This window comes from Tursiops truncatus, chromosome 19 (genome assembly GCF_011762595.2).
Source record: "Tursiops truncatus isolate mTurTru1 chromosome 19, mTurTru1.mat.Y, whole genome shotgun sequence".
Classification (NCBI taxonomy): Eukaryota; Metazoa; Chordata; class Mammalia; order Artiodactyla; family Delphinidae; genus Tursiops; species Tursiops truncatus.
Genome location: NC_047052.1, coordinates 48,177,723 through 48,204,801, shown reverse-complemented (window position 1 = coordinate 48,204,801; position 27,079 = coordinate 48,177,723). Strand labels below are relative to the sequence as shown.

Below are 27,079 nucleotides of genomic sequence, written 5' to 3'. Positions count from 1 at the left end.
TTTTTGGCTGTGTTGGGTTTTCGTTGCTGCACGTGGACTTTCTCTAATTGTGGTGAGCCGGAGCTACTCTTTTTTTTTTGCGGTACGCGGGCCTCTCACTGTTGTGGCCTCTCCCGTTGAGGAGCACAGGCTCTGGACGCGCAGGCTCAGCGGCCATGGCTCACAGGCCCAGCCGCTCTGCGGCATGTGGGATCTTCCCGGACCGGGGCACGAACCCGTGTCCCCTGCATCGGCAGGCGGTCTCTCAACCACTGCGCCACCAGGGAAGCTCCTGGAGCTACTGTTTGTTGCAGTGTGCGGGCTTCTCATTGCGGTGCCTTCTCTTGTGGAGCGTGGGCTCTAGGCGCGTCGGCTTCAGTAGTTGTGGCATGTGGGTTCCAGTAGCTGTGGCTCACAGGCTCTAGAGCGCAGGCTCAGTAGTGTGGCACAGGGGCTTAGTTGCTTTGCGGCATGTGGGATCTTCCCAGACCAGGGCTTGAACCTGTGTCTCCTGCATTGGCAGGTGGATTCTCCACCGCTGCACCACCTGGGAAGCCCCTGTTTTTGTGTTTTTTTTGTCCAAAGAGATTTCAGCTTGGAGTGGGGAGGGAATCCAGACTTTTTGATGCTGTTTTCAGATATGCCTTTTATATTTCTAAATTTCTTTTGGATTTTGTACTTAATCAGTACCCTTTATTTCGTATGTCTCATTTAACGTACTTGAGAAGACCAATTAATCTTACCTACCCTTTAGAACTTTATCTTGAAAAATCAGTATTCTTCCTGTTTGCTGAAAGAGGTTGCACATGGACTCAGTTTCCCTTTAGAAGACTTGATGAGTCACATCAGTAAATTGCATATTGCTCTTTACAAATTATAGCAGCCTGGGTTCTTAATTGGAAAGCACATGAGCCAGTTCTAACCAGCTGATTCAGAAGATACTAGGTGGCTTCAAGAACTGGCAAGAAAGACAATGTTCAGGGCTTCACAGAAACAACTGCTGAATCATGCTGCAGAGCCATGAGAGTTCCTTAGTGTTCCCAAAGCTCCTTGAGATATAGTAAAGAACTAACTATATCTTCTGATTCGAAGTCTGGGCAAGTGCCTGGTTCTGGTGGATCATAGGCTGTGCCTGCACCTGAGTTGTGTGGAAGGTTAAGATGCCAGGGCCACCAGTGCCTAGTGTTTCCTGGAGAGTCCATAGTTGTAGATGGGCTCTACCTTCCACTCATACTAATTCTTTGGGCAGTTTGTCATTCATAGAATTGTTACTCATTTGCTAAGCAACAGCAAAGGAAAAAACAAAAGATTTCCAGTATAGCAGGCCCTTGCCTAGCCCATATGTCAACATTTTCTTCACTCTCTCCATTTTCAGTTACTCTAATATGTATATGCACCCTCCTACTTAACCTATCATACCTCTCTTATAACCAAAAACATGTGTAGTCTCTTCCTCACCCAGGGCTTCACATCTTTGCTTCCACTTCCAAGTCTGGGATCTCTGAGTGGTGTCCATTCCATTTCTAGTGAAAAACTCCTCGTGTAAAAAGATGGTTCAGATGCTGGGCATTTAAAAAGGATGGGGGGATTATAAACCAGGTCAAATTACCAAGGAAATATTCAGTAACTTTGGTTGTGAGTAGATATGCAAAAGCTTTCTAAAGCTGCTTTTGTAAAACCACAAACAAGTTGGTGACATGGGTAGTTTTTACTGCTTAGGATAATTTAATCCTCATTTGGATTTGTTTGGGGGTCTAACTAAATCAATGTCTGTTTTATTATGCTTTGCAGTAAAAATAGTATTGTTAAATTTTAAAATATCACTTTTGGCATTTGCCAAGTGGATCTTCATGTTGGAACAGTAAAGTTGGACCTTCTATCTTATGGCCAATGTGGTACTGATTTGTAATCCACTGAGGATGGCATTTCAGTGGAAATAGGTTGATAAATAGGATTGATAAACCTTTCCGTAGTAGTTTTAGCACCTTTCTGGACTCTTTAACATTTTCTGTGTTCTACTGAGGTCATGACAGTCTTCATGATCACCTCCTCTCTTCTTCAGGGAGGACTCCTGGCATTTAACTGTTGGATCAAGTTCTTGAAACACATATTCCTTTGGAATATTGTTCCTCTTTTCTGCCCAGGCTCTACTAGTTACTCTCTGACAGTGTTTGCTTAGATCTGGACTGTTGATACCTATGCCTGTGGTTCACTGCACAACAGATCCAGCAGGTTGGTGATTCTTCTGACCGGAAGTTCTTCTTCTTGTTGTATATTTGGTTTGTCCACATGTTTCTCCACCTTTCCTTGCTTTCTGAAGGGACTAGGACCACACTACCCCTGCCAGATATTTTGTAGCATGCTGGAACTTTCTATGGGTGTAAGTTCCTGATTTTTCTGTACTCTTGAAAAAACTTCATGGACATGCCATTAACTTTAATTGATAATTTATTTTTAAGAAGTAATACGTAGCTGTGATCATAAGTGGAATGTGCTGAAATTTTAGTAGTGGGGATTAGGTTATAAAAGAACCAAACCTGTGGAAAAACCAGAAGAGGGTTTTCTGATGAAATCTCAAAACTGTTTATCTGTAGTCTCTGGTATTACTATTCTCTACTAATTATATGGGATTCCATCACTGAAACTCTCTGCTTTAGTATTTATGTTGCACTGGGTAGAGGGAGTTGGAGTCTCTTTTTGTAATCTGGTGCTTTAATTAGATATAACTGATAGTATTGATCATCTAGACCTGTATACAATACAGCCAGTTCCAAGATGTGTCCCCAGAAAACTGGATGACCAGTCACCACAGGCTACACCTATCCCCGGGTGGTGTAGCCTCTACCTTGTATGAGTATCCAACCATGGTTCCTATGTTCACATGGGAAGATGGGATGACTACTGTGTTTGGAGTATTGTTCTCTGTTACTTCTGGATAAAGTCCAGTTGCATTTTTTTATGCAAGGAAAACTGAAGTTTCTAGCTTTAAATGAAACTATAAAATTGTTTGTGGGGGGGTTGTGTTTATGAAACATTCAAATTGGTCAGAAGACACTGAATGAGAAAAAAATGTTTAAGTAAAAGATGGAGACTAGTTTAAAACAAGAGTTAAATTGAAAACAGCAGCATTAGTTCACACCCTTAAAAGCTGAGCAGCCTCTTGGGTTGCACATCATCCTAGGGATCTATCAGTGATGCAGCAGCAATTTGAAACTAGGGCTCTTTGGTGAGTAGCTTATGTTAAGGCAGAAAGGTAGAAATGGGCTTGCACTATCTTGTGAATAATAGGTTAAAACACACTTCAAGAGACATTTGGGTGGTGTTACATATGCCACCGGGGCCACTAACCTGTGTGGAATTCCTGCCAGCCAAGCAGGAACACCTTGAGCATTGAGAAACCATTAGTCATAGACAGCTGGACCAAGGTAGGTCAATACAGAGCCACGGGTCCTTCGTAAGATGCAGTATCAAGCGTGCTGAAGAAAGGCATTCTTATTCTGTTCAGACTGCTCTAACAAAAATACTTTAAACTGGCTGTATCAGTGTCTGAGGACTCACTTCCCGCTCGTTAGCTGCACATCTTCTTGTTCTGTTCTCACAAGGACTCTGAGGTCTCTGAGGCCTCTTTTATAAGGGCACTAATCCCATTTGTGAGGTACCCTCATGACCTAACCACCTCCCAAAGGCCCTCACCCCCTAATATCACATTGGGGGTTAGGATTTCAACATATGAATTTGGTTAGGTGACACAAGAATTCAGTCCACAACAGGCACAAACTCAACTTCTAATAGCCTTCAAATAAAGGTGCATTATATTGGTCAGTTCCAGTTGCCCTGCAGGCAAGTGTTGGTCATCATTAATTTTACAACATATGAAAAACAGGCTTATATGGAGGTCCATACAGAAAAAGGCACCTTCACTAGGATGAAGATCTGGAAACTATACATTTTAATCTCACAATGAAAGGGGCATCTAAAATTCCAGCTTAGGCCCCTCACTGACTGACACTGGAGGTTGATCTCTTCATTACTTGCTACTGGTGGATAGGCCACCGGCTCTATAAGGACACATAAATATGCCATCAATAAAGGAGTCCAGCGGTGATGTAGAGGGGTGGGATAGGGAGGATGGGAGGGAGGCTCAAGAGGGAGGGGATATGGGGACGTGTACGCATATGGCTGATTCGCTTTGTTGTGCAACAGAAACTAACAGTCTTTTGAAGCAATTATACTCCAATAAAGATCTATTAAATAAATAAAAAAAATAAATAAGGGAGCCCAGCCCCAGGTGTATTTGGTCATGTTTATCATTGAAGGGAGCAGATAAGGGGGAAAAAGTGATTGGGATTAATGATAACTCACCTTCCATGAGACGCTCGTTTGCTCTTTGATAAAACTTAGGAAGAAAACAAGAAAAAATATGTAAATGAATATGGCCCATTTCATGAAATGGGAGTGGAGGTGGGGCAGGCAACGTGTAGATTATTTATCCAGGAGGCAAACCATAAAGGGGGGGAAATACAAATACCAACTCTAAAGCAACACTAAATATATGGCCGAGGGATGTTTAGGAACCAAATATCTAGGTAGAATTCTGGTCGATAGTTCTTTTTCTTGTATGGTTTTTTTTTTTTTTTTTTTTCTTCTTGTATGGTTTTCTTAATCCCCTTGCTTTTAACAGTTGCTTCCATTTTTCAAGGTTGAAGAGCCTCACATCACTCAGCCAGATGTGCTAGAACCTGATTGAAATATGGGCTTACTTCCTCTTGTGGAAAACAGTACTCCATCTACCAAACATCTGGGACAAATTAGACTATAGTTGGTTTCCTACTGCCCCCCAATTTACACAAGTATAATTTAAACGATTTAGTATAATTTAAATAAGTAGATGATCTAGTGATCTAGAACCATCGAATTCCTAACCTAATCACCCGAATGCAATCAATCCACCACCTCCCTAGCTTCCATTTCCCCAGATGATAAGAACAAAATCTTAATTTATACAACATATATCTCAACTTAAAAAAAAAAAACAAACACAACTTTTCCTTTACGTAGGTGGTTCTTAAACTTTGCCATGCATCAGAATCAGAGGGAGTGCTTCTTATAACACAGATTTCTGGGTCGCGACCCGAGAGTTTCTGATTCAGTAGGTCTGGGGTGGAGTTTGGGGGTTTGCAATGATTCTGCTGGTCCAGGACCACAACCTGAGAACCACAGCGCTAGAACGGTTTTAAGTATTTAAATGGAATTAACTTATAATATATCTGGCTCACGAAAGTTCTAAGTTCTTGCCTTAAATTGTGCCAAACTTTTAACTTTAAATCAAATTAGGAGAGGAAGTTTGTGTTGGGCAGAGTCTGGCAGCCAGAACTGTACAAGATGCGTGAGAAGGTGTGAAGCCCCGCCCCTTCCCCCGTCCCCGCCCCCCACACCCCACCCCGCGCTCCTCCCTGGTATTTGAGCCCACCCCGGCTTCTCTCCGCTCAGATCTTCCCAGGGGAGAGCAGCGTTCAGTCTGGGTTGCCTGAGCCGCCTGCACTTGGTCCTTACAGAGTCCTCCCTGTGTGGAACCCGATTCAGAAGACAGAGGACAGAACACTTGGTAAGTCTGTGTCTTTTGTTTGTTTATTACTGCATTTGTCTTGAGACCGTGGTCCACCCCCCCACCCGACCCACGCCCGTCCTGCCACATACACAGCACACTACTCTCCATTTGTGGGGTCATAAAAAAAAGGAGGAGGCTCTAGGAGCTGCAGGCTCCTCAATCATGTCTTCATCTAAAGAGAGTGAAGTCCCATCTGGCTTCTCCCCTGAAGGGTCCCCCAGCCCTGACTCACCAAACTACATGCTACTCTCTTACCATCCCCAGATTTCTGCAGGAGTCAGCCCATCGCCCACAGGAAACACCTACTAACACACAGAACTCACCAGCTTCCTCCCCCATGTCCCTTATCTTTTCACCCACAGCCCTCAGAGAATCCCCTGTGTCCCCCAGCTACTGTCACACACTTTGCCCACAGAAGGGACACTTCTAATGGCCGACTTTACCACATTGGCCATTGGCAGCCCTTGGCTGGGCAGTGTGACCCTCCTGCCTGATTCCACAGAGGATCCCTTAATCCAGAGAGCAGGTGGGAATGACAGGTAGGAACACCTGATAACAAGTACCACCTCATCCTTCTCCCCGATACCATGGCCTTGAAGCCTAGAACCAACCACAGTGATTGTTTGGGCCAAATAGTAGAGATACATAGTACATACGACTCCAAATGTCATTTGTTGGAGGATGCAGGTTACCATGTTAGGCTGACCAATGAAAAGTAAGGAGCAGAAGAAGTGGAGAATGAGAAAGGAGCCGAAGGGAGCTGAGTACCCAGTTTTCGACCTTGACAGTGGAGGTTTCTTGATCTTTCACAAAGATCCCGAGAATCACTGCTGTGAGTATAGACAAGGAAAGAGCAGTGCAGGCCAGCACCATCCCTACAGTGTCTTCAAATGCCAGGAAGGTCACGATTTTGGGGAGACAGCAGTCTCTCAGCCTTTGTGTACTAATGACTTGAGCACGCCACACAGTGTTTCATATCTGAAAAAACAAAAGCAAAGAGGATTTCACATTGAACAATTCATGCTTATTCCCATGACATAATCATTATCACATTTTTTATCACTGAAAATACTGTCCACCTCTGACATGGTTTTTGGATACAAAAATCTTGTGTCACGCTGGAGAACCCATGAGCATAGTAGAGTAGTTGTTGCAGAGACTATATCAAGGTTAATACTGTCCACTTCTCTATCGGAAGTAATGCTTTCACCCACAATCATCAGAAAGTTTTATTCCACATTTGGGGTGGCTTTTGCTGTTGTTTGGTTGGTGTGTTGGTTTAACAATATCATCAAGGTTCACTTTGATTTCGTCTCTCTGCTGTCCACAAGAAATGCTTCAAGGTATGGTTTCTTCTCAGAGTTATGTGATGTGGTCCACAGCTTTATCATTACCATTTGAACTGAGAGAGAAAGGCATCCTGTAACTTTTCCAGAGGAGCAAGGAAGAAATTTTCTAAGAATCCTCTACCACCTACATCCTTCAATGTGAAGGGTGGATGTAGATATCATTCAGTCAATGAATCAACCTTCAACCTCCGATTTTCCTGCACTCCGATGTTTCTGCGATGGGGCAGCGGGATTTAGGGAAGAGAACACAAGCTTGGAAGCCAAGAATTCCTGATTACAAATTCGTTTCAACATTTCATTGGCATCTTACTGGCTATGTTACTTGGGTAAGTCATAGCAGATGGAATTAAGGTTACTAATCTGCTGCTCGTAATGTAAGGAGATTACCCTGAGTACTGGTGGCCCAACATAATCACAAGTATCCGTAAATAGGGAAGAGGTAGGCAGAAGTGTCAGGCCAGAGTGATCCATTGTTGGTTTTAAAGATGGAGGGAGAGGGCCACGTCCCCTAGGCATCAAAGTGAGGTTTCTGAGAATAGGGAGTTAGTATAGCTGATTGATACAGTTGCCATGTGGACAGATCCTCATTTGTATTCAAATTCCAAGTGGGCTAAATGGGAAAAGAAAGGGAAGAAAATATACCTTCAGGGGAAGCACCATATGGCAGATTATATTTTCCAACAAATCCTCTAAAATCCATACTTTTCTTACACTGTGACTTTAACATTCCTCCCACTGAGAGGTTGGGGGAGGGGCATTGATCTTCTTTGCCCTTGAATCTGAACAGGCTTTTGATGATGATGACAGCAGCACTATATGTGACTTTCGATGCCAAATCATAAAAAGTGTTGCAGCTTTCCCCTTGTTCTCTTGGAGCACTCGCACTTGGAACACAGCCGCCGTGCTGTGAAGCAGGCTTGGAAACCACGTGGAGAGGCCATGTGTAGGTATTGTAGTTGACAGCCCCAGCTGAGGTCCAGCTTAACCTCTCCTTCAACCACCAGTCATGTAATTCCATTCCCCAGCTGTCAAGTTACCACCCAGCCTGTGGGTCTTCCCAGCTGAGGCTCCAGACATCATGGAACAGAGGAAAGCCATCCTTGCTGTGCCCTTTCTAATTCATGACCCAGAGAACCCATGAGCGTAATAAAGTAGTTGTTTTAAGGCACGAAGTCTGTGGTCATTTGTTAGACTATAGTAGTAAAGGGGACCTGCCACATAATTACTGTGCTCTATCAGGTTCTTTTTCTAGGCACTCAAGTATATACCAGAAGGCAAGCACATGATCCAGCAGTCCCACTCCTGGGCATATATCCAGATAAAACTCTAGTTTGAAAAGATACATACAGCCCTATATTCATAGCAGCGCTATTTACAATAGCCAAGACATGGAAACAACCTAAATGTCCATCTACAGATGAATGGATAAAGAAGATGTGGGGTGTGTATATATATATATAAAATGGAATACTACTCAGCCATAAGAAAGAATGAAATAATGCCATTTGCAGCAACATGGATGGACCTAGAGATTATCATACTAAGTGAAGTAACCCAGAAAGAGAAAGACAGATAGCATATGATATCACTTATATGTGGAATCTAAAAAAAAAATGATACAAATAAACTTATTTACAAAACAGAAACAGAGTCACAGAAATAGAAAACAAACTTATGGTTACCAAAGGGGAAAGGGGGTGAGGAAAGGATAAATTATAGGTTTGGGATTAGCAGATACAAACTACTATATATAAAATAGATAAACAACAAGGTCCTACTGTATAGCACAGGGAACTATATTCAATATTCTATAGTAAATCATAATGGAAAAGTATGAAAAAAATATACACATATATATAATATATATTAATATGTATATATATATATATATATATATGAATCACTTTGCTGTATACCAGAAACGAACACAACTTTGTAAATACTTTAAAAAAAAAAAGAAGGCGCGAGAAGTCCTCTGTAAGGGATCTCAGCAAGGAGTTCGGATATTTGTTTTTAGCCACTCAGGACTTTTAAAAGGTGACCTTTTTTACTTAGGGCAAATGCAAAGACAGAGAAGAACAAATACTGTATGATCTCACTTACATGTGGAGTCTAAAAATGTTGAACTCATAGAAAGAAAGAGTAGATTGGTGGTTGTCAGGGGCTGGGAGGTGGGGGAAATGGGAAAATATTGGCCAAAGAGCACAAACATTCAGTTATAAGATGAATAAGTTCAGGGGATCTAATGGTCAGCATGGTGACTAAAGTTAACAATACTTTACTGTATACTTGAAATAAGCTAAGAGAGCAAATCTTAATGTTCTCACCACAAAAAAGCAAGGTAACTATATGAGGTGATGGATGTGTCCACTAACCTTATATATCACAATGTAGACATATATCAAATCATGACATTGTACACCTTAACTTTACACGATGTTATTTGTCAGTTATATCTCAGTAAAGCTGGTTAAATAAATAAACAAAAGGCAGCCCCAACCAAAAAAAAAAAATCAAGTCAAGAGCACTAAATAGGAAAAGATCAATGTTTACTGGAAAAAAGTACCAACCATAATGCTTATATAAATATAATAATCATGAATGGTTAGTGATAGAGAAGAATTGGGGGTAACCACACCTCTTGCATTCAGTAGAAAAAGTAAAATACACATAGGAACTGACCCACATATTCAGTCATCTTCATACAATAACATAATGGATAAAATGGTAGAGCTTCAGGAGATGATACCTTATATTGAAATACATATGGCTTGTTTATAGTTTGTAGACCAGAGCTTCCTAAAACAGCCAATTTCAAATTTTCCCTGGCTGTCTAAAATTATGCTGTTTCCTGTGCCCTAGCCTAGATTTGTGATTAAGTGAGTTAAAAGTAGGATGTTGGGCTGGGAATATATATTTATTATAATTTCTCTGGAAATTCAGCTAAGCAGATTGGATTGTGATCCACTGTCTATGACCAAAAAGCAATGAGGAAACAAAATATTAAATTGTAAAATACACACATATATGTATATATACATAGAATAACACAGAAATCATTCAGTTAAAATTTTTATATGTCAAGACACTAAAACAAAAAATAATTAAAACCATCACTAGCAAGATTAAAATCTCTTACTATTTAATCTTGGTTTATAAGGGAATTTAAACTCACAATTAAAGGATGTTCATGTAAGGTAGAGGAAAGCATGGATCTAAACAGGGAATATTAAATTTTATAGTTTGCCAAAATCTTTAGCAGTTTCCATAACCTTAAATGCTTGTTATCACAACAGCAAAATATAACCAATACATGAATCATAGAACTCAAATTGGGAAGTGGAATGAAAAACAATTGAGGATTAAGAAATCAGTAGGAATGGAGATAAGATGAAAGCAGGATAAACCTACAGAGGAAACAAAACAGAAAAAAAAGAAAGAGCTTAAAACCCAAACAGCTGGAATAATCCCTAGAAGAAAACAGAGTATTCAGAACGTACATTTGAGTATGAACCATAATTAGTATTTGACATGGTAACATTTCAAATCAGTTATGATAACTGGGCAAAGGCTACATAAATAGGCAATTCACCCACCACTGATATATTAACATCTATTCAACATCTCCATAATGAGACACTGTGCTTGGTTTATCAAATTGGGAAAATTTCAAGAAAATTATTATCCCTAGTTTTGATACACTAAGACTGGAAGCATAACTTCATTGGAGGACAAGGCTGTAACATCTAAAACTAAACAATCCTAGGCAACCACTTTAAATGATTCCATTATTTAGTAACGTGGAAAGCTACCCATGATATATAAAGTGAGAGAAAAAAGTTCCAAAATATGCCAATTTTGTAGGGAGAAAAATATTTTTAATACATATTTACTGTCATAGAGGATCGGGAAGTAAATGGGCCAAGATATTAATGATGATTGTTTCTGGGTGCTAGGATTACAGACGACTTTAATTTCGTCCTTTTTTCTTACATTTTTCCTTTTTTTTTTCTTACTTTTCTCCTGTGTTTTCTTAACATTGACCATGCACTATTTTGGAATTAGATATATATGTAAATATGTAATATAATACAATATGTATACATATATAATACATATGATTTTTATATGTAAGTTATATACTTAATATATATAAATATATAATAATTATATATAGTTTACACCAAAGCATCAGTAATGCTTTGTATCCCCTGTCAGGGATTGTGGATTTGTTTGAGAATATTGTCGGATTTCCTGCAATGTGAACATGTTAGTAGTGAGTGGTAACTTTTTAAAAATAAGGTTATTTACTTATGACTGCATTGGGTCTTCGTTGCTGCGTGCGGGCTTTCTCTAGTTGTGGTGAGCGGGGGCTACTCTTCCTTGTGGTGCATGGGCTTCTCATTGGTGTGGCTTCTCTTCTTGCAGGGCACAGGCTGTAGGTGTGTGGGCTTCAGTAGTTGTGGCACGCGGACTTAATAGTTGCGGCTCGCTGGCCCTAGAGCGCAGGCGCAGTAGTTGGGGCGCACGCGCTTATGTGTTCCGCAGCATGTAGGATCTTTCGGGAGCAGGGCTTGAACCTACAGGTCCCCTTCATTGGCAGGCGTATTCTTAACCACTGCACCACCAGGGAAGTCCCTAACTCTCTTTGTTTTAAGCAAAGTGTAGCGGCGCCCCAAAGCTGAGCGCTGCAATCTTGAGCGCCCCCTGCCCTCCGCCACGCGTCTGGCAAAGCTCCAGGCGGACGCTTATTTCCATCACCATCTGGACTCAAAGACAGCGCGCCGCAGAGGGTTCTGGGAAGTGTAGTCCGGGCCCTCCCTAGTCGCCCACTTCCGCTTCCTGTCGGCGCACCACTGCTTTGGTTCCTTATGCGACGGTGAGTAGGGAAAGGGACGTGAGTGTTCTTGGAGGTCTTTGTTCCGGCCTTAGGCACAGGGGCCAGATCTCAAGGATCTGAGGGGGAAAGGGCGGCGAATGGCGGAGGGTCGGAACCAGGGAATTTCAACGAGCTCGGCTTGGCGAAGGAAGGGTTTGAGGAAGCGGGTCGCCGAGCATCCCGGGGTGTGGGGGGATGGGGGGCGGGGCCCGGGCCGGCAGCCCTTGGTACCCCTCAGGCTCGGAAGGAGCAGTTTGAGGCCGGCAGCTCTGACTCTGAGACGGGCATGTCCCGTTTGGGAGACTCCAATCCAGGCAGTCGCGGATTGATGGTATCTTGACTTCTTTCATGGTAGCCACCCACCCACTTCTGTACTAATTTCAGAGATTTCTGTCTGTGAAGGCATTTCTGTAAAGAGCTGCTGAAGTTGAATCTTCATGTTCTGTATGTGTTCCTTGGAGAATTTTAAAGCACTGTGCAAGTTGTGAAAGATTCTTTTGTTGATGTATTGTTGCTGCATCTGGTTTTTGTCGCGTCTGAGGTACGCACAGGTTGAATTCCGCTCTAAATGTCACAAACTGATATAGAGACCAAACTAGTGGTTACCAGTGGGGAGAGGGGCAAGATTGGGGTAGGGGATTAAGAGGTACAAACTGTTGTGTATAAAATAAGGTACAAGGATTTATTACACAACAAAGGGAATATAGCCAACATTTTATAATAACTATAAATGGAGTATAACCTTCAAAAACTGTGAATCACTATATTGTACACCTATAACATATAATATTGTACATCAACTATACTTCAATAAAAAAAATCCTTCCCCCTCCCCCCAAAATTTAAATGTCACATAGCATGTGGGAGTCACAGCTCTGAATTCAATTCGAGACTGTGTCCTGATTCTTTTTGTCTCCTGGGAGCTACAGTGAGTGCAGGCTTGTAGACAAGGCACAAAGCAGGACTGGCATGGGACCTTCTCTCTGAGTCCTGTAGGGAGGGTGGTGCCTTTCTAGGACACCTGAAGGAAGTAATTAATAGGAGTAGATTACATCCAGCTGGTGCTCAGAGATTTTTCCCTGTGGTGTGTTGGGAATTATGATAACATCATGTTATCTCATGGCTCATTTCTTTTCTTGTTCTCTTCCAACTGTTTCTTTGCCAGAGAGAACTGCATCAAAGAGGACGGAATAATCCCAGGTCTCTTGCCACTGGAGCTCCAGGTGAGTAGGACTTTGGTCTCTTGTTGTTGTTTTATGTCAATGCTTGCTGTCTTCCCAGGTGGAGACCTGTTTTTCCGACCTCATTGTTTATCCCATGGTTTTGACACATGTCCCGTTCAGGCCCCTCAGGCTTACCCCCTTCATTCAGAAATGGGTTTCTTCTAAGGTTGGGGAATTTCCTGGTGTCTTACTCGTATGTTCTCTCCTTGGCTTCTAGTAGTGGTTCATTTGATCAGTAGATCGCTCAGGCTTACACTGTTTCAAGGATGTGCTACGTGTAGGAAAGAGGTAATAATAGTAACTAATGGTATGCGTTAATTAAGTGCTTATTATATAACAGTTATTATGTTGAGGGCTTTCACTGCTGTATCCCTGGTCCCTGGAACAGTGTGTGGCATATAGTAGCCTGTCAATAAATATTTGAATGAGTGAATTAATTTTTCTATTTATTATTTATTTATTTATTTGGCTGCACCGTGGTCTTAGTTGTGGCATGTGGGATCTAGTTCCCTGACCAGGGATCGAACCCAGGCCCCCCCTGCATTGGGAGTGCGGAGTCTTAGCCACTGGATCACCAGGGAAGTCCCTGAGTAAATTAATATATATTTAATTTGCTCAGCAACTGCAGAAGTTAGATAATATTAGTCCCATGTTACAGATAAGAATACTGAGGCTTAGAAAGGTTAAGAAACCTAACAAGTGTCACTTGGCCAGGAGATGTTATCACCAGAAGTCAGGGCCTTTGTCCTTGCACTTCCCCCTGTACTCTTCTCATGCCGGATCTTTACACAACTGATTTATTTTCATGCGGTTCTTAGAGACCTTCCATGACCACCTGATTTAATGTTGCCCCTCCCAAACCTGCCTCCAATGTTCTGTCTGAGAGAACTTACATTCTGGGGGTAAACAAGAATCTGTCACATGTGTTTCCTTTTCTTCATTGTCCTTTTTGTAATCGCTGATCACCTTTGTAGATTTGTTTACCCACCAGAAGGCATAAGAACAAGTACCTTGCCCGTCTTATTTACTGCTGCATCCCCAGTGTTTGTTGTAGCATCCAAGATGTAGTTAGGCACTGAACGTATATTTGTTAAATGAAGAGATGCTTGTATTCCAAGGTTAGTGCCTGGGGATGAATGAATAACAGCAATGATAATAGTTTATAGAGGATTTTCTATGTGCCAAGAACTGGGCTATGAGCTTTATTCAGATAGGTAGGCATGTATACGTGTATGAGAAAGAATTAATTCTTTCCACTCTGCAAGTAAGGAATATTATCTTCATTTAACAGAACAAAGAACAGACTCAGAGGTTTGTCACTCTTCTAGTGTTAGTACAGCTACCAAGTGGCTGAGCCAGAATTTGAACCCAAACCATTGCATAGCTCCCAATATTGAGAGACAAGAGCTGTAACTTCCAAAACCTGGCTTCTCCTTTTGCTGTCTAGATGAAAACATCATAATTTCCCCATTTTCCTCAAGTTTCAACCCAGACTCACATTTGAGTTCTCCTCCTTTTCATCCCCGTACATAATCTTATTCATCATAATTTTATTCATCTGTTACTTCTACCTTTGCAGTATCTATTATTCCCGTTACCTCTTCATCCCACTGCCTTTGTCACCAATTATTTCTGTCATCCTCTTTCTCCCTGCAGTGTGAGCATCACATGGTCAGGGACGGTATCTTTCTTTATATCCCACGCAGCTGTCACATGGTAGAATTTCAGTCAATGTGTGCTGTCTTCCCAGCTGGAATGTCAGCTTGAGTGCAGAATCCTTTCCTGCCCTGATCACCATTGTGTCCCGACACACCCCGCATGGTCCTTAGCATGTAATTTACTAAGTGAACGAACTGGGGAACAAAATCCATTCTGCTCTATAACTGGTATCAGCAGACCCAGGATCCAGGTAGCAGCAGGCTGAGTTCAGGCAAGTCCCAGTCTCCATTTAAATATTTATTTAGGGGTGGGGGAGGGATGGATTGGGAGTTTGGGGTTAGTAGATGCAAACTATTATCTATAGAATGGATGGACAACAAGGTCCTACTGTATAGCACAGGGAACTATATTCAATGTCCTGGGATAAACCATAATAGAAAAGAGTATAAAAAAGAATGTATATATGTGTATAACTGAGTCACTTTGCTATACAGCAGAAATTAACACAACATTGTAAATCAACTAGACTTCAATAATAAAAAAACTTTTTTTTAATAAATATTTATTGAGCACCTACATTGTGCCAGGAGCAGATTGAAATCCCAGCCCTCAGAGAGCTCACGTTCTAGTGGGCGCAGAAAGACAGTAAACAAGAAAAACAGGTGGCAGTTTAGATGAGAAGTTTCATGGAGAAAAACGAAGCAGGAAAAGGGCTTTGGGAGTGCTGGCGGAGGGACTGGGAGCTTGAAGTGGGATAACCAGGGATGCTGTCACCGAGAAGGTGATGCCTGAATAGGGACCCAAAGGAGGTAGGGGGCCTGTGGACATCAGGGGAGAGGGAATGGCAGTGAAGGCCCTGAGGTGGGCGTATGACTGGTCTATTTGAAAACCAGTACGAAGGCCAGAGAGGCTGATGAGAATGAGAAAGAGGAAGGATAAGTAGGAAACGGGGTCTTGGGAGGCCTCATAGTGTAAGGTCGTTTGGCCATTGAAAGGACGAAGGTTTTGAGTCAAGTGAAGGGTTTGGCCACAGAAGTGGCATGACTTTATATTTTTAAAACTTCATTGTTTTATTTTAAGAAATTACCACTTCCACCCCAACCTTCAGCAACCACCATCCTGATCTTTCAGCAGCGTCAGCATGAAGGCAGGACCCTCTACCAGACAAAATATTATTACTCTCTGAAAGCTCAAACGATGGTTAGCATTTTTTAAAATTTATTTATTTTATTTTTGGCTGCGTTGGGTCTTTGTTGCTGTACGTGGGCTTTTCTCTAGTTGTGGCGAGTGGGGGCTACTCTTCGTTGCAGTGCGTGGGTTTCTCATTGCGGTGGCTTCTCTTGTTGCAGAGCACGGGCTCTAAGCACGTGGGCTTCAGTAGTTGTGTCTCGCGGGCCCTAGAGCGCAGGCTCAGTAGTTGTGGTGCACGGGCTTAGTTGCTCCGCGGCATGTGGGATCTTCCCGGACCAGGGCTCGAACCCGTGTTCACTGCATTGGCAGGCGGATTCTTAACCACTGCGCCACCGTGGAAGCCTGGTTAGCATTTTTTAACAATCAAGTATTTTTTAATTAAAAAAAAAAAGAGAGACCACTGTGGCTGCTTTGTAGGAAATAGACTTGCAGGCAGGACTGGAATAGAATCAGAGAGACCAGTTAGGAGGCTACTGGAGTATTTCAGGCAGAGAAGATGGCGGTTTGGATGGTGACAGCAAGAAGTCTGAGTCTGGCTATAATTTGAAGGTCCTTGCTGCTGATTGGATGTGGAGTATGAAAAAGAGAGAAATCAAGGATTGCTCCAGAATATATCGCCTGCTTATTTGAAAGGGGAGGGGGACCTCTAGAGGCCAATCTGGAATTTGGTTTGGGGGCGTGTTTGAGACACCTTTTGGACACCCGAGTGGAGCCGTCAGGTTGGCATTGAGTCATCAGCATATGGATGCGCTTTGAAGTCATGAAGTCGAATGTGTTCACCAAGAGAGTGATGAGTCGAGATAGAGAAGAACTTCCTGGACTGAATCTTGAGGCAGCCCTAACTCTTGGAGGTCAGGGACATGAGGAGGAACCACAAGGAGATTCTGTACAAACTAGAAGCCCCTGGAAACCTTGGAAATCAGCAAAGAGTATCTTAGCACGTGCTGCTTAAAGGGTGGTCCCTGGGGCAGCTGTATCAGCATCACCTGGAAACTTGTTAGAAATACAGATCCCTGGGCTCCACTGCAGAGCCCTTGCATCAGAATCTTTGGAGGTGGCATCCAGCAGTCTGTTTTAGCAATCTCTTGTGGTGATTTTTAAAAACTCTAAAGTTTGCAAAGCACAGTCCTGGAGGATCCTAAGGAGTTGAGTTTGAAAGGCATTGTTGTGGAGGACTCGTTACAGACCTGGCCTCTGCTTTCCTTTGCCCTTTATCCTCCATACAGGAGGTCAGCAGGTGAACCAGTCTTCCACATTTGCTTTGGAGAGAGCGATCCTAGTGCAGGGCAGGGCACACATGGTGTGAGACAGGTGCCTGGCAGAGCAGGCTGTGTGAAGGTCCAGGACAGGTGGTTAGAGGAAAGGTGGACACCTGAGCTCCTGAAGCGCCACAGGCCAGGGAGCATCTTAGAGTGGACATCCCAAGCAGGTGTATCTGTCTGAATTTGCCCTGTGGCTTGGATCTAAGGGAAAAACAGGTAAGGGAAGGCGGAAGCTCCCGGTCAGTGTCTTTGCATTACTTACTCACTAGCTCCAGGCTGATTTCAAGAGTTCTGTTCTTCTGGGTGCATCACAACCTGTTGATGGGATCTGCTAAGTGCATCCGAGGGGCCACACCTGTCCAAGATAGTGAAGATAAATAAAGGAAGAAGACTGGAGTCCATCAGTGATTTAGAGATGTTAACAAGGCAGGCTGTGTGAAAGGTGCTAAGCCAGCATTTTTTTTTTTTTTTTTCCGGTGCGAGCCTCTCACTGTTGTGGCCTCTCCCGTTGCGGAGCACAGGCTCTGGACGCGCAGGCTCAGCGGCCACGGCCCACAGGCCCAGCTGCTCCGCGGCACGTGGGATCCTCCCGGACCGGGGCACGAACTCGTGTTCCCTGCATCGGCAGGCGGACTCTCAACCACTGCGCCACCAGGGAAGCCCTAAGCCAGCATTTTAAACATAGTGTGGCTGGGTCCCAGAGTGGTTCATCCTATCTGGTGCTGGCAGGAGAAGGCTTCATTAGAAAAGGAGTTCTTGAACTCGAGTCCATGGTGTAATGCAGCAGGTCCATGAACTTGAGTGGGAAAAAATGTATACTGGTCAAACTGAAAATCAGCATTTCCTTCCATTATGAATGTAGGCAGCAAACCGCAATAGTATTAGCAGAACCTGTGACTCTGTTATCCATGTAAATCATAGATATTCTTTTTTTAATTATTTATTTGTTTTTGGCTGCGTTGGGTCTTTGTGGCTACACATGGGCTTTCTCTTTCTCTAGTTGTGGCAAGTGTGGGCTGCTCTTCGTTGCAGTGCACGGGCTTCTCATTGCGGTGGCTTCTCTTGTTGTGGAGCACAGGCTCTGGGCACGTGGGCTTCAGTAGTTGAGCCACGTGGGCTCAGTAGTTGTGGCTCGCGGACTTTAGAGCGCAGGCTTGGTTGTGGTGCATGGGCTTAGTTGCTCCGCAGCATGTGGGATCTTCCTGGACCAGGGATCAAACCCATGTCCCCTGCATTGACAGGAAGATTCTTAACCACTGCGCCACCAGGGAAGTCCCATAAATCATAGATATTCTTATAATACAGTTGGTGTAGATGTTTCAAAATATTGCTTCTGCTCATTACTATTTTGAAATTACAGTAGTTGATTCATTCTTGATAATTAATAATGAAGCACACACTTGATGTTTTAATATTTTTGAAGGTTGTCTTTAAGTGTAATTAGCTTTTAAAATCATCCTGTGTTTTATTTTATGCATTTAAAACATTATTCTGAACAGAAGTCCATAAATATCACCCAACTGTCAAAGGAGGTCATGGAACAGGAGAGGTTACAAACTCTGATTTAGAAGACATTTGCTCACCCATATCCTGATTTTTATTTTTATTTTTTAAAATTTATTTTATTGAAGAATAGTTGATTTACAGTGTTGTGTTAATTCCTGCTATACAGCAAAGCAATTCGGTTACACATTCATATACACTCTTTTTCATATTCTTTTCTTTTTTTAATATTTATTATTTATTTATTTGGTTGTGCCGGGTCTTAGTTGCGACAGGCGGGCTCCTTAGTTGCGGCACGTGGGCTCCTTAGTTGCGACACTCAGGCTCCTTAATTGTGGCATGCGAACTCTTAGTTGCAACATGCATGTGAGATCTAGTTCCCTGGCCAGGGATTGAACCCAGGCCCCCTACATTGGGAGCACAGAGTCTTAACCACTGTGCCACTAGGGAAGTCCCTCACATTCTTTTTCATTATGGTTTATCACAGGATATAGGTCCTGTGATATACAGTATGACCTTGTTGTTTATCCATTCTATATGTAATAGTTTGCATCTGCTAATCCCAAACTCCCACTCCATCCCTCCCCGCCCCCTCCACCAGCAACCACAAATCTGTTCTCTATGTCTGTGAGTCTGTTTCTGTTTCGTAGATAAGTTCATTTGTGTTGTATTTTAGATTCCACATATAAGTGATATCATATGGTATTTGTCTTTCTCTGGCTGACTTATTTCACTTCGTATGATAATCTGTAGGTCCATCGATGTTGCTGCAACTGGCATTATTTCATTCTTTTTTTATGGCTGAGTAGCATTCCATGGTCATCTCCTGGTTTTTAGAATCCTTGAGGGCAGGGATGTGGAGTTTTTATTTTTGCAATCCCCAGACTGGTGCGTTAGTGAAGCTTTTGCACTCCAGGTTTTACTTCACAGGGCACAGATCCTGTATGTTGGTGGGATCTGTACCCTTCTGTAAGGCCCTGTGTCTCACTGCAAGATTTCTGCTGCTGGGCCCTCCCTGCAGACACTCCTCTGACTGTACAGCCATCTGCGACATTCATGGCTTTCTGGACTGTGAGTTCCCCCAGAGCAGGGACTGTGCATATAGCCGTTCAGTACATATCCTCTGAATGAATGGCATCCAGAGGGTGTGAACTTTGGGGCCAGAAGAAAGAACTCAGATAAAGTCAAGTTCCTTCTTGAGCTCACAGGTCTCTGGAACGTGGAAACCAAGAAGCAGGCTCTGCGGAGTGGAGGTGGAGGTAGGTACTTGGGAGCCCAGGTGTCCATCCGAAGCTCCTCATCAGAGCTTAGACAGTCTCAAGAACGAAGAACCGCTGGATCTTCTGCTTCTCCAGTTTAGGAAGATCAGAGAATAAATAAAACTGCTGGGCTTCCCTGGTGGCGCAGTGGTTGAGAGTCTGCCTGCTAGTGCAGAGGACACAGGTTTGAGCCCTGGTCTGGGAGGATCCCACACGCCGTGGAGCAACTGGGCCCATGAGCCACAACCACTGAGCCTGTGTGTCTGGAACCTGTGCTCTGCAACAAGAGAGGCCATGATAGTGAGAGGCCCACGCACCGCGATGAAGAGTGGCCCCCGCTCGCCGCAACTAGAGAAAGCCCTCGCACAGAAACGAAGACCCAACACAGCAAAAAAAAAAAAAAAAAGATTAATTAATAAACTCCTACCCCCAACAGCTTTAAATAAATTAAAAAAAATAAATAAATAAATCTGGTTTAAAAATAAAAATAAATAAAATAAAATTGCTGATGCTCCAGAAACCTAGGAGGGGTGACCGTGGAGACTTTTTCCTCCTCAAGGCGGTAGGAAAGAGTTGAGAGCTTATGAAGGGTGGGGGAGAATCTAAGTTGGGTGTGGAGAGAGGAAATGAGGTGGATGAAGAGCTGCGTCCAGTGAAAAGAAACCAGTCTGTAAGGGGGCAGACATTCCTGAGGTCCAGGTGGGTAGTCAGAGTGCCCAGGCAGGCCCCACCTTTCCTAATGCTTCTCTCTTCTCCTGCAGCTCTGCGTTCTCAAGCCGCAGCCCTTTCCCAAGATGGGGGAGACAAAACCAAGCTTCAGGTGGGTCGAGTTCTCTTTTCTCTCCAGAAATAACAATGTAAGGCATCAGAGAGTAAACATACGTCCCTCCCTTGGTAAAAGGAAAAAGAGGGGGGAAAAAACATTTTAGGTGAGCACATTACATTACTCAGTGCATTTATGCCCAAAATAGCTGTGCGAGAGAGGTGGTATGATTCTGCTTTAGAGATGAAGAAATGAGTGGTGAATCCTGGATTTGAGCCCAGGTCTGTAGGGCTCTGTAATGTGCCTGTTTGCTCTACATGCGGCCTGTCAATAATGGTTTCATCTCAGGGCCCTGAGCCCACATTATGTAGAGAGGTGACTCCAAATAATGAATCCTCCTTTTCTGCCCAGGTTTTTCTCCTCAGTGGCACATTTCTTCTTATTCATTTCCAGATGCTGTATTCTCCACGTAATACACGCTACCAAAACTTATACCATGAACAAAGTTAAAAGACAGCATATTGGGTGAAAAAAGCTTCATGCACAACAAAATTTTAATATCCTTATTTTAAAAACAGGAGCTGGGAATAAAGACCTGAGCCTTCGTGTTCAGGAAGGGAGAAAAGAGGAAAAACAAATGACCAATAATCATATGAAAAGATGATCAGCCTCTAGTAATCAAAGTGATGCAGATTGAAACAAGATGTGATTCTTTTCCTAGCAGGTGACCAAAGATTTGAAAGATCGGTGTTCACTGTTAGCTAACATATGGAAAATGGGTACATCCACACAACTGCAGGGGCATTTCAGCCCTTGTAGAAGTTCTGCAAACCTGTGCTCCAGTATTTCCCATTCCAAGAATTCTAAGTCAGAGCAAGTGTTCAAAGAATGATCATCACAGCATTGTTTATAACAGTGAAAAAAAAAAAGATGGTGGCGTGGACTCCATGTCCATCCACTGGATTGGTGTTGGATCAATGGATTATTGTGGTTTCATTCGTCCTCTTGTCTCGACCCTGTGCTGCTATCAAGTGAGATAAAGTGGGTGAAAATATTAGGACATGGAAATACGTGTGTGCGTGCTCTCTCTCTCTCATTATATGTACATGTGTATATTGTAACTTATCTTTAAATTGGGGGAAAAGAAGTCAAAGTGAATGCAGAATTTTACGTACTTTTTTCCGTACATGATATTATTTTATAAAGCCTTCTCTAGTGAAAAGAGATTATAGAAAAAAATTTTGCAGGAATGCCCTGGCGGTCCAGTGGTTAGGACTTGGTGCTTTCACTGCCGTGGCCCCGGGTTCAATCCCTGGTCAGGGAACTAAGAGGGTTTGGAGCAAGAAGACGACAACTTAATGACTGGCACAAAAGCTTCCAACATGGCTCTTCTTCCAGGGGTCATTTGTGCAGATGATGAATGTGGCATGTGCTTGAAGTTTTAGGAAACTGTGACCTTCAAGGACGTGGCTGTGGTCTTCACCGAGGAAGAGCTGGCGCTATTGGACTCCACCCAGATAAACCTGTACCAAGACGTGATGCTGGAGAACTTCAGGAACCTGGTCTCTGTGGGTGAGGACAGCGACCTCCCTGTAAGTAAGCATCAAACCACTGGTCCTATTTTCTCAAGTGGTCAGCTTCAAACCAGATAGAATATTCCAGTTGGAGCACAAAGGGAAACTTTGGCCACCAGAGAGAAATCTCCTAAGAGATGCACGTGCAGGTGGGAACCTGCAGTTCATGAGTTTTAGCAGATAACTGTGAGCCGGTGGTCCCCTGTAAGGTGTTGGTGAGGGAGCCCTTGTCAACGCTGCGCCCCCTGCCCTGTGGGCATCTGATGCAGTTGGCCAGCCTACCCTGACCTCCTCACACGTTTAGGCTCTCATTCTCTCCTCATATTTCTCAGAGTGAGATTGAGAAAATTCACACATTACCAAGGCCTTGGTCCCTTGGTTGCCTCTAGAGCGAAACCAATGTTTTGGACAAACTAGTGTTAAAGGAACCAAATTAGGATCTGGTTGGTGGTCAGTGCAATATAAGTGTCTCCTGATTTGCTTCCGTGCTGATCAATATCTAACCTAATTTCAATTTCTCAGAGCCCCATATACAGATATGTATTACCTCAGTTTAGTTTATGAGATAGTTGCTATCATTGGCCCCCTTTTACAAAGGAAACAACTGAGGCACAGAGTGGGTAAGTAACTTGTGCAGGGCCACCCAGCTTGTCAGAGGAACTAGGATTTGAACCTTCCCAGTCTGGCTGTAGACCCTGTGCTTATAATAACCAGGTGACACTAAGTACCACTGTGTCCATAGATTATAAACAGGGCTCCTTGGGCTAACTCTGCAGGATGCAACCCCATTGGTGAGTCCTGAAATCAAGTGACCATGTCGTAACTAGCAGTTTTTGAAAAGCAAAATAGATAAATGGACTAGAACACAAAAGGATTTATCAGAGTACATTGCACCTGGTAAGGTAAATCTCAGCTGATAAAACTATTTTAGTTTATGGTATGTGTCTATGTGTAGGTACTGGGTCACAGCGTAAATGCTTTTCTTACTATGGGTACAGTCAAAACCGGTGGAAAACTGCTGCTTTAAACCTGTTTCCCTTTTCTCTGACACCACCTTATGAACCAGAGTCACTGTCAATAAAATGACTCCGAAAATTACCTTGAACCAGAAGCAGTGTCCAGACGGTTTTAACCGTGGTTTTTGTGACATTTTGAAGCCTATTTTTGGGTGCCAAGGGTGTGACCATCCTCTTCTGCCTCAAACCCCTGTTTCTTATGTCCCTTTAGTACAGTCTTGCTTCCCTGGGTGCCAGGCCATTGACAGTTTCATGCTGCCAATTCTCATAGCCATGGCTGTTTGAGATTCTGCAGGAACCTCAAAGGGGAGAAGTTAAGGAATTGGATGGCAGGATCTTGGTGGACTTTGTCTCTTCATGAAGCCAGGGAACCTCAGGAAAGATAAAAAGGATGTCTCGTATTTCACAATGTTATCCCCGTTTCAATCCCCACTGCAGCTGTAGGCCCACCCTGTACAGTTGTGAAGGTTGTACACAAACATACATGATAGTTCTATCCCATATAACAGTGATGTAAGGGAAGGGACATCGTTAGGAGATAGGACTTGTTACTTGTTTCTGCAACCTTTTACAGGATCCTGGAAGGTCCCTGTAATCGTTTGTGCCTCTCACCATGTCCGGAACTCCATTATTATGCATATAACATGAATCATATGGGAGCCTTCCCCATGCCTTCTGTAGCAAAATGATTAAAGGCTTTTTATCAACTACTCTTATAGCCGAGAGGTGAATTTCTTCCTTTATAAACTATTTCCAAGATTTTTTTTTGATTTCCCTGCAATACCTGGTTTTTAATTAGCAGCTCACCGATTAGAATTATTGGGTTTCTAATTGTTTCCTATATGACTAGGAGCCAGTGGCAACTTCTCATCCCATCCTACTTCATTTCCTCAAAGCCTTTGGATAGATGATCTCCTTGTTCACTTAGCCAAATTCTCTTTCTCCTCATAGGAGACAGGATTAAAAACAACATTTCGAACCTTCAGGAAAAAGGATTGAGTTACCTCTCACCAGAAGCGCTCTACTTTTGGCAGATTTGGAAACGAAGGATCAGTGAATTGAGTGTGAGTCAGGGTTATGTCATGCATCTTCAAGGAGATTGTCCCCAATATTTAGAAGGAGATGTTTCCCTCTGTGAAGAGTGGGCAGAAGTGTCTGAAAATGAAAGGTATGTAATAAATGCCATTAATTTAGAAAACCAAGACATCACAGCTCGGAAAGGCCTGGCACAGGTCCTTACCCCAGAATCTTGGAAGAAAGCCAACATAATGATTGAGCCTGAGAATTCTCAGGGAAGGTACACAAGAGAATTCATATGGAAGAGAAATTGGATGGATGTGCTCAGTGTGATGGCATCTTCTTTCAGACCTCACGTGATTGTAATGATTTCCAAGAATGTAAAGGAGAGGAACCTTATAGATACACCGGCTGTGGGAAACATTTGGTTATGAAGTCAGCAGTCAAACACAGTCACGTGGTCTATGCAGTGCGGCAACCTTTCAGTTGTAATAACTATAGAATGGGTTTCATAGATGATGCAAATGCTCATGTTCATCACAGCGCTCACACAGGAGAAAAATCTTGTAAATATGACCAGTGTGGAAAGGACTTTAGTCAGAGCTCAGGACTTACTGTTCACTATAACACCCACTCAGGGGAGAAAACTTGTGAGGGTCAGGAGTGGGCTAAGGGCTGCAAACAGAGCTCAGACCTTCCCAGGAATCAGAAGGGCCCCTTGGGAGACAAACCCTACAAAGGCATTGAATGTGGCAAAGCGCAGTTCTTCTCTTCACAACCATCACCGAGTCCACACGGGGGAGATGCCCTACACGTGTGACATGTGTGGGAAGGGGTTCGGATTCAGGTCGCTTCTGTGTATCCACCAGGGAGTCCACACAGGGAAAAGGCCCTATAATGTGCACAGAGTGTGGGAAGGGCTTCGATCAGAGCTCCAGACTTCTTGTCCATCAGAGGGTCCACACTGGAGAGAAACTACAAATGCAGCAAGTGCAGCAAATGCTTCGGCTCCAGCTCCGTCCTCCAAGTCCACTGGAGGCTGCACATGGGGGAGAAGCCTTACAGGTGTGGCAAGTGTGGAAAGGGCTTCAGCCAAAGCACACACCTGCACATTCACCAGAGGTCCACACGGGGGAGAAACCCTACAAATGCGACGTGTGCAGGAAGGCTTTCTCCTACAGCTCGTTTCTGCACACTCACCGGAGAGTTCACACGGGAGAAAAGCCTTACATGTGCCAAGTGTGCGGTAAGGACTTCAGTTACAGCTCCTATTTTCACTTACATCAAAGAGATCACACCCGAGAGAAACCGCATGCATGTGACGAGTGTGGGAAGGTCTTCATTCGGAACTCTGATCTTCACGTTCATCTCAGAGTCCGCACGGGAGAGAGGCCCTGTAAGTGTAAAGAATGCGGGAAGGGCTTCGGTCGTAACTCTTAATCCTCTTGCCCGTCAGACAGCACATAGAGATGAGATGGACTATGCATGTCATGAGCCTGGCAAGGCTCAGGAAGTATGTAGCTCAGACCTTCGTACTCAGCCAAGACTGCACAAGAGAACAGAAACATTATAAATGTAGTCAGTCTGTGTTCAATCAGGAAAACAGAAGCCACTTATGTGTTCCAGATGACAGAGGCTTACTCAGCCATTGGGAGGGCCGGGGGGAGAAAAGGACAGGGACACGACGACCCGTGAGGTCAGCTGGCAGCACTGAAGCACGTGGTTCTTAAGGGCACTCCAGGAAACCACTGTGGATCTCAACACCTTCCTTGAAGCTCTCATCAGCTGCTGTCTGCTGTCGTGGCAAAGAAAGTGATTCTTTTTTTTTTTTTTTTTTTTAGGTTTTGAAGCTTTATTTATTTATTTATTTATTTATTGAATTTAGAAAATGATTCTTGACAAATGGGTTGTGTGTGGCAATAGTCACAGGTCAAATTTCCATTAATGGGTATGCCCAGGAAGGAAATTCTAATTGGGATGAGGAGAGTAAGAACTTCAGTCCAGCCATAATCTTTAGGTGATTTTGCTTTTTGTTTCTGGAGTCTCCTCTAGAAAGACAGTCTCCTTTAAGAACATTCAAAATAGTGCTCAGACATGAGAGCTATGTTATTAGTATGGTAAGAATTAGGCCATACTCAGGTTTTCAAATCCATTAGAATTTCCACACAGGAGAAGCTCTGTAGAAGTGATATTTTTAGGGTGTGGCAGAGATAGTGATACGTATTCATATTCGTACTGGTTCTATTTCCTGGGCACATAGGAAGACTCCATTTCCCAGCAGGCCTTGCAGTTAAATGTGGGCCCATGTGATTGAGTTTCAACCAATGGAGTGTGTGCAAAAGTGATATGCGCTACTTCCAGGACTGGCCCTTACAAGCATCTGTCCATGTCCTCCAGGCTTCTCTTTCCTGTCATGGTGGTTTTGGAGGCTGTTTCTTCCAGATGGGAAGGTGGATATCTGTGTTGGACTTTTTTGTTTTTGTTTCTTTTGAGTGAGAAATAAACATTTATTGTGTTACACTACTGGGATTTGGGCAGTTTATTTGTTACAACATTGCCTAGGCTGTACTGCCTAGTACAGAGGGATTTAATAGCAACATGTTTCACAGTCACTGGCGTCCATATAAGGAAGCAGCAGTAGAATTCGAGTTCAAAACTTTTAAAATATATTTATTTATTTATTTTGGCTGTGCCGGATCTTAGTTGCGGCACGCAGGATCTTCATTGTGGCATGAGGGACCTTTAGTTCCGGCATGCGGACTTCTTAGTTGCGGCATGTGAACTCTTAGTTGCTACA

The 27,079-nt window shown here is 43.3% G+C and overlaps 1 protein-coding gene across 1 annotated transcript; it reads left to right on the top strand.

Moving 5' to 3' along the window:
- The first annotated feature begins 5,605 nt into the window (after nucleotides 1–5,605).
- ZNF285 (zinc finger protein 285) lies at nucleotides 5,606–26,802 on the top strand. The gene is given in 10 exon segments (XM_033844032.2): nucleotides 5,606–7,262; nucleotides 12,981–13,038; nucleotides 20,674–20,732; nucleotides 22,115–22,271; nucleotides 24,217–24,566; nucleotides 24,569–25,038; nucleotides 25,040–25,181; nucleotides 25,183–25,256; nucleotides 25,258–25,403; nucleotides 25,406–26,802. Coding segments are annotated over 7 exon segments (1,557 nt in total). The 5' UTR covers nucleotides 5,606–7,262; nucleotides 12,981–13,038; nucleotides 20,674–20,732; nucleotides 22,115–22,213; the 3' UTR covers nucleotides 25,723–26,802.
- The last annotated feature ends 277 nt before the right edge of the window (nucleotides 26,803–27,079 follow it).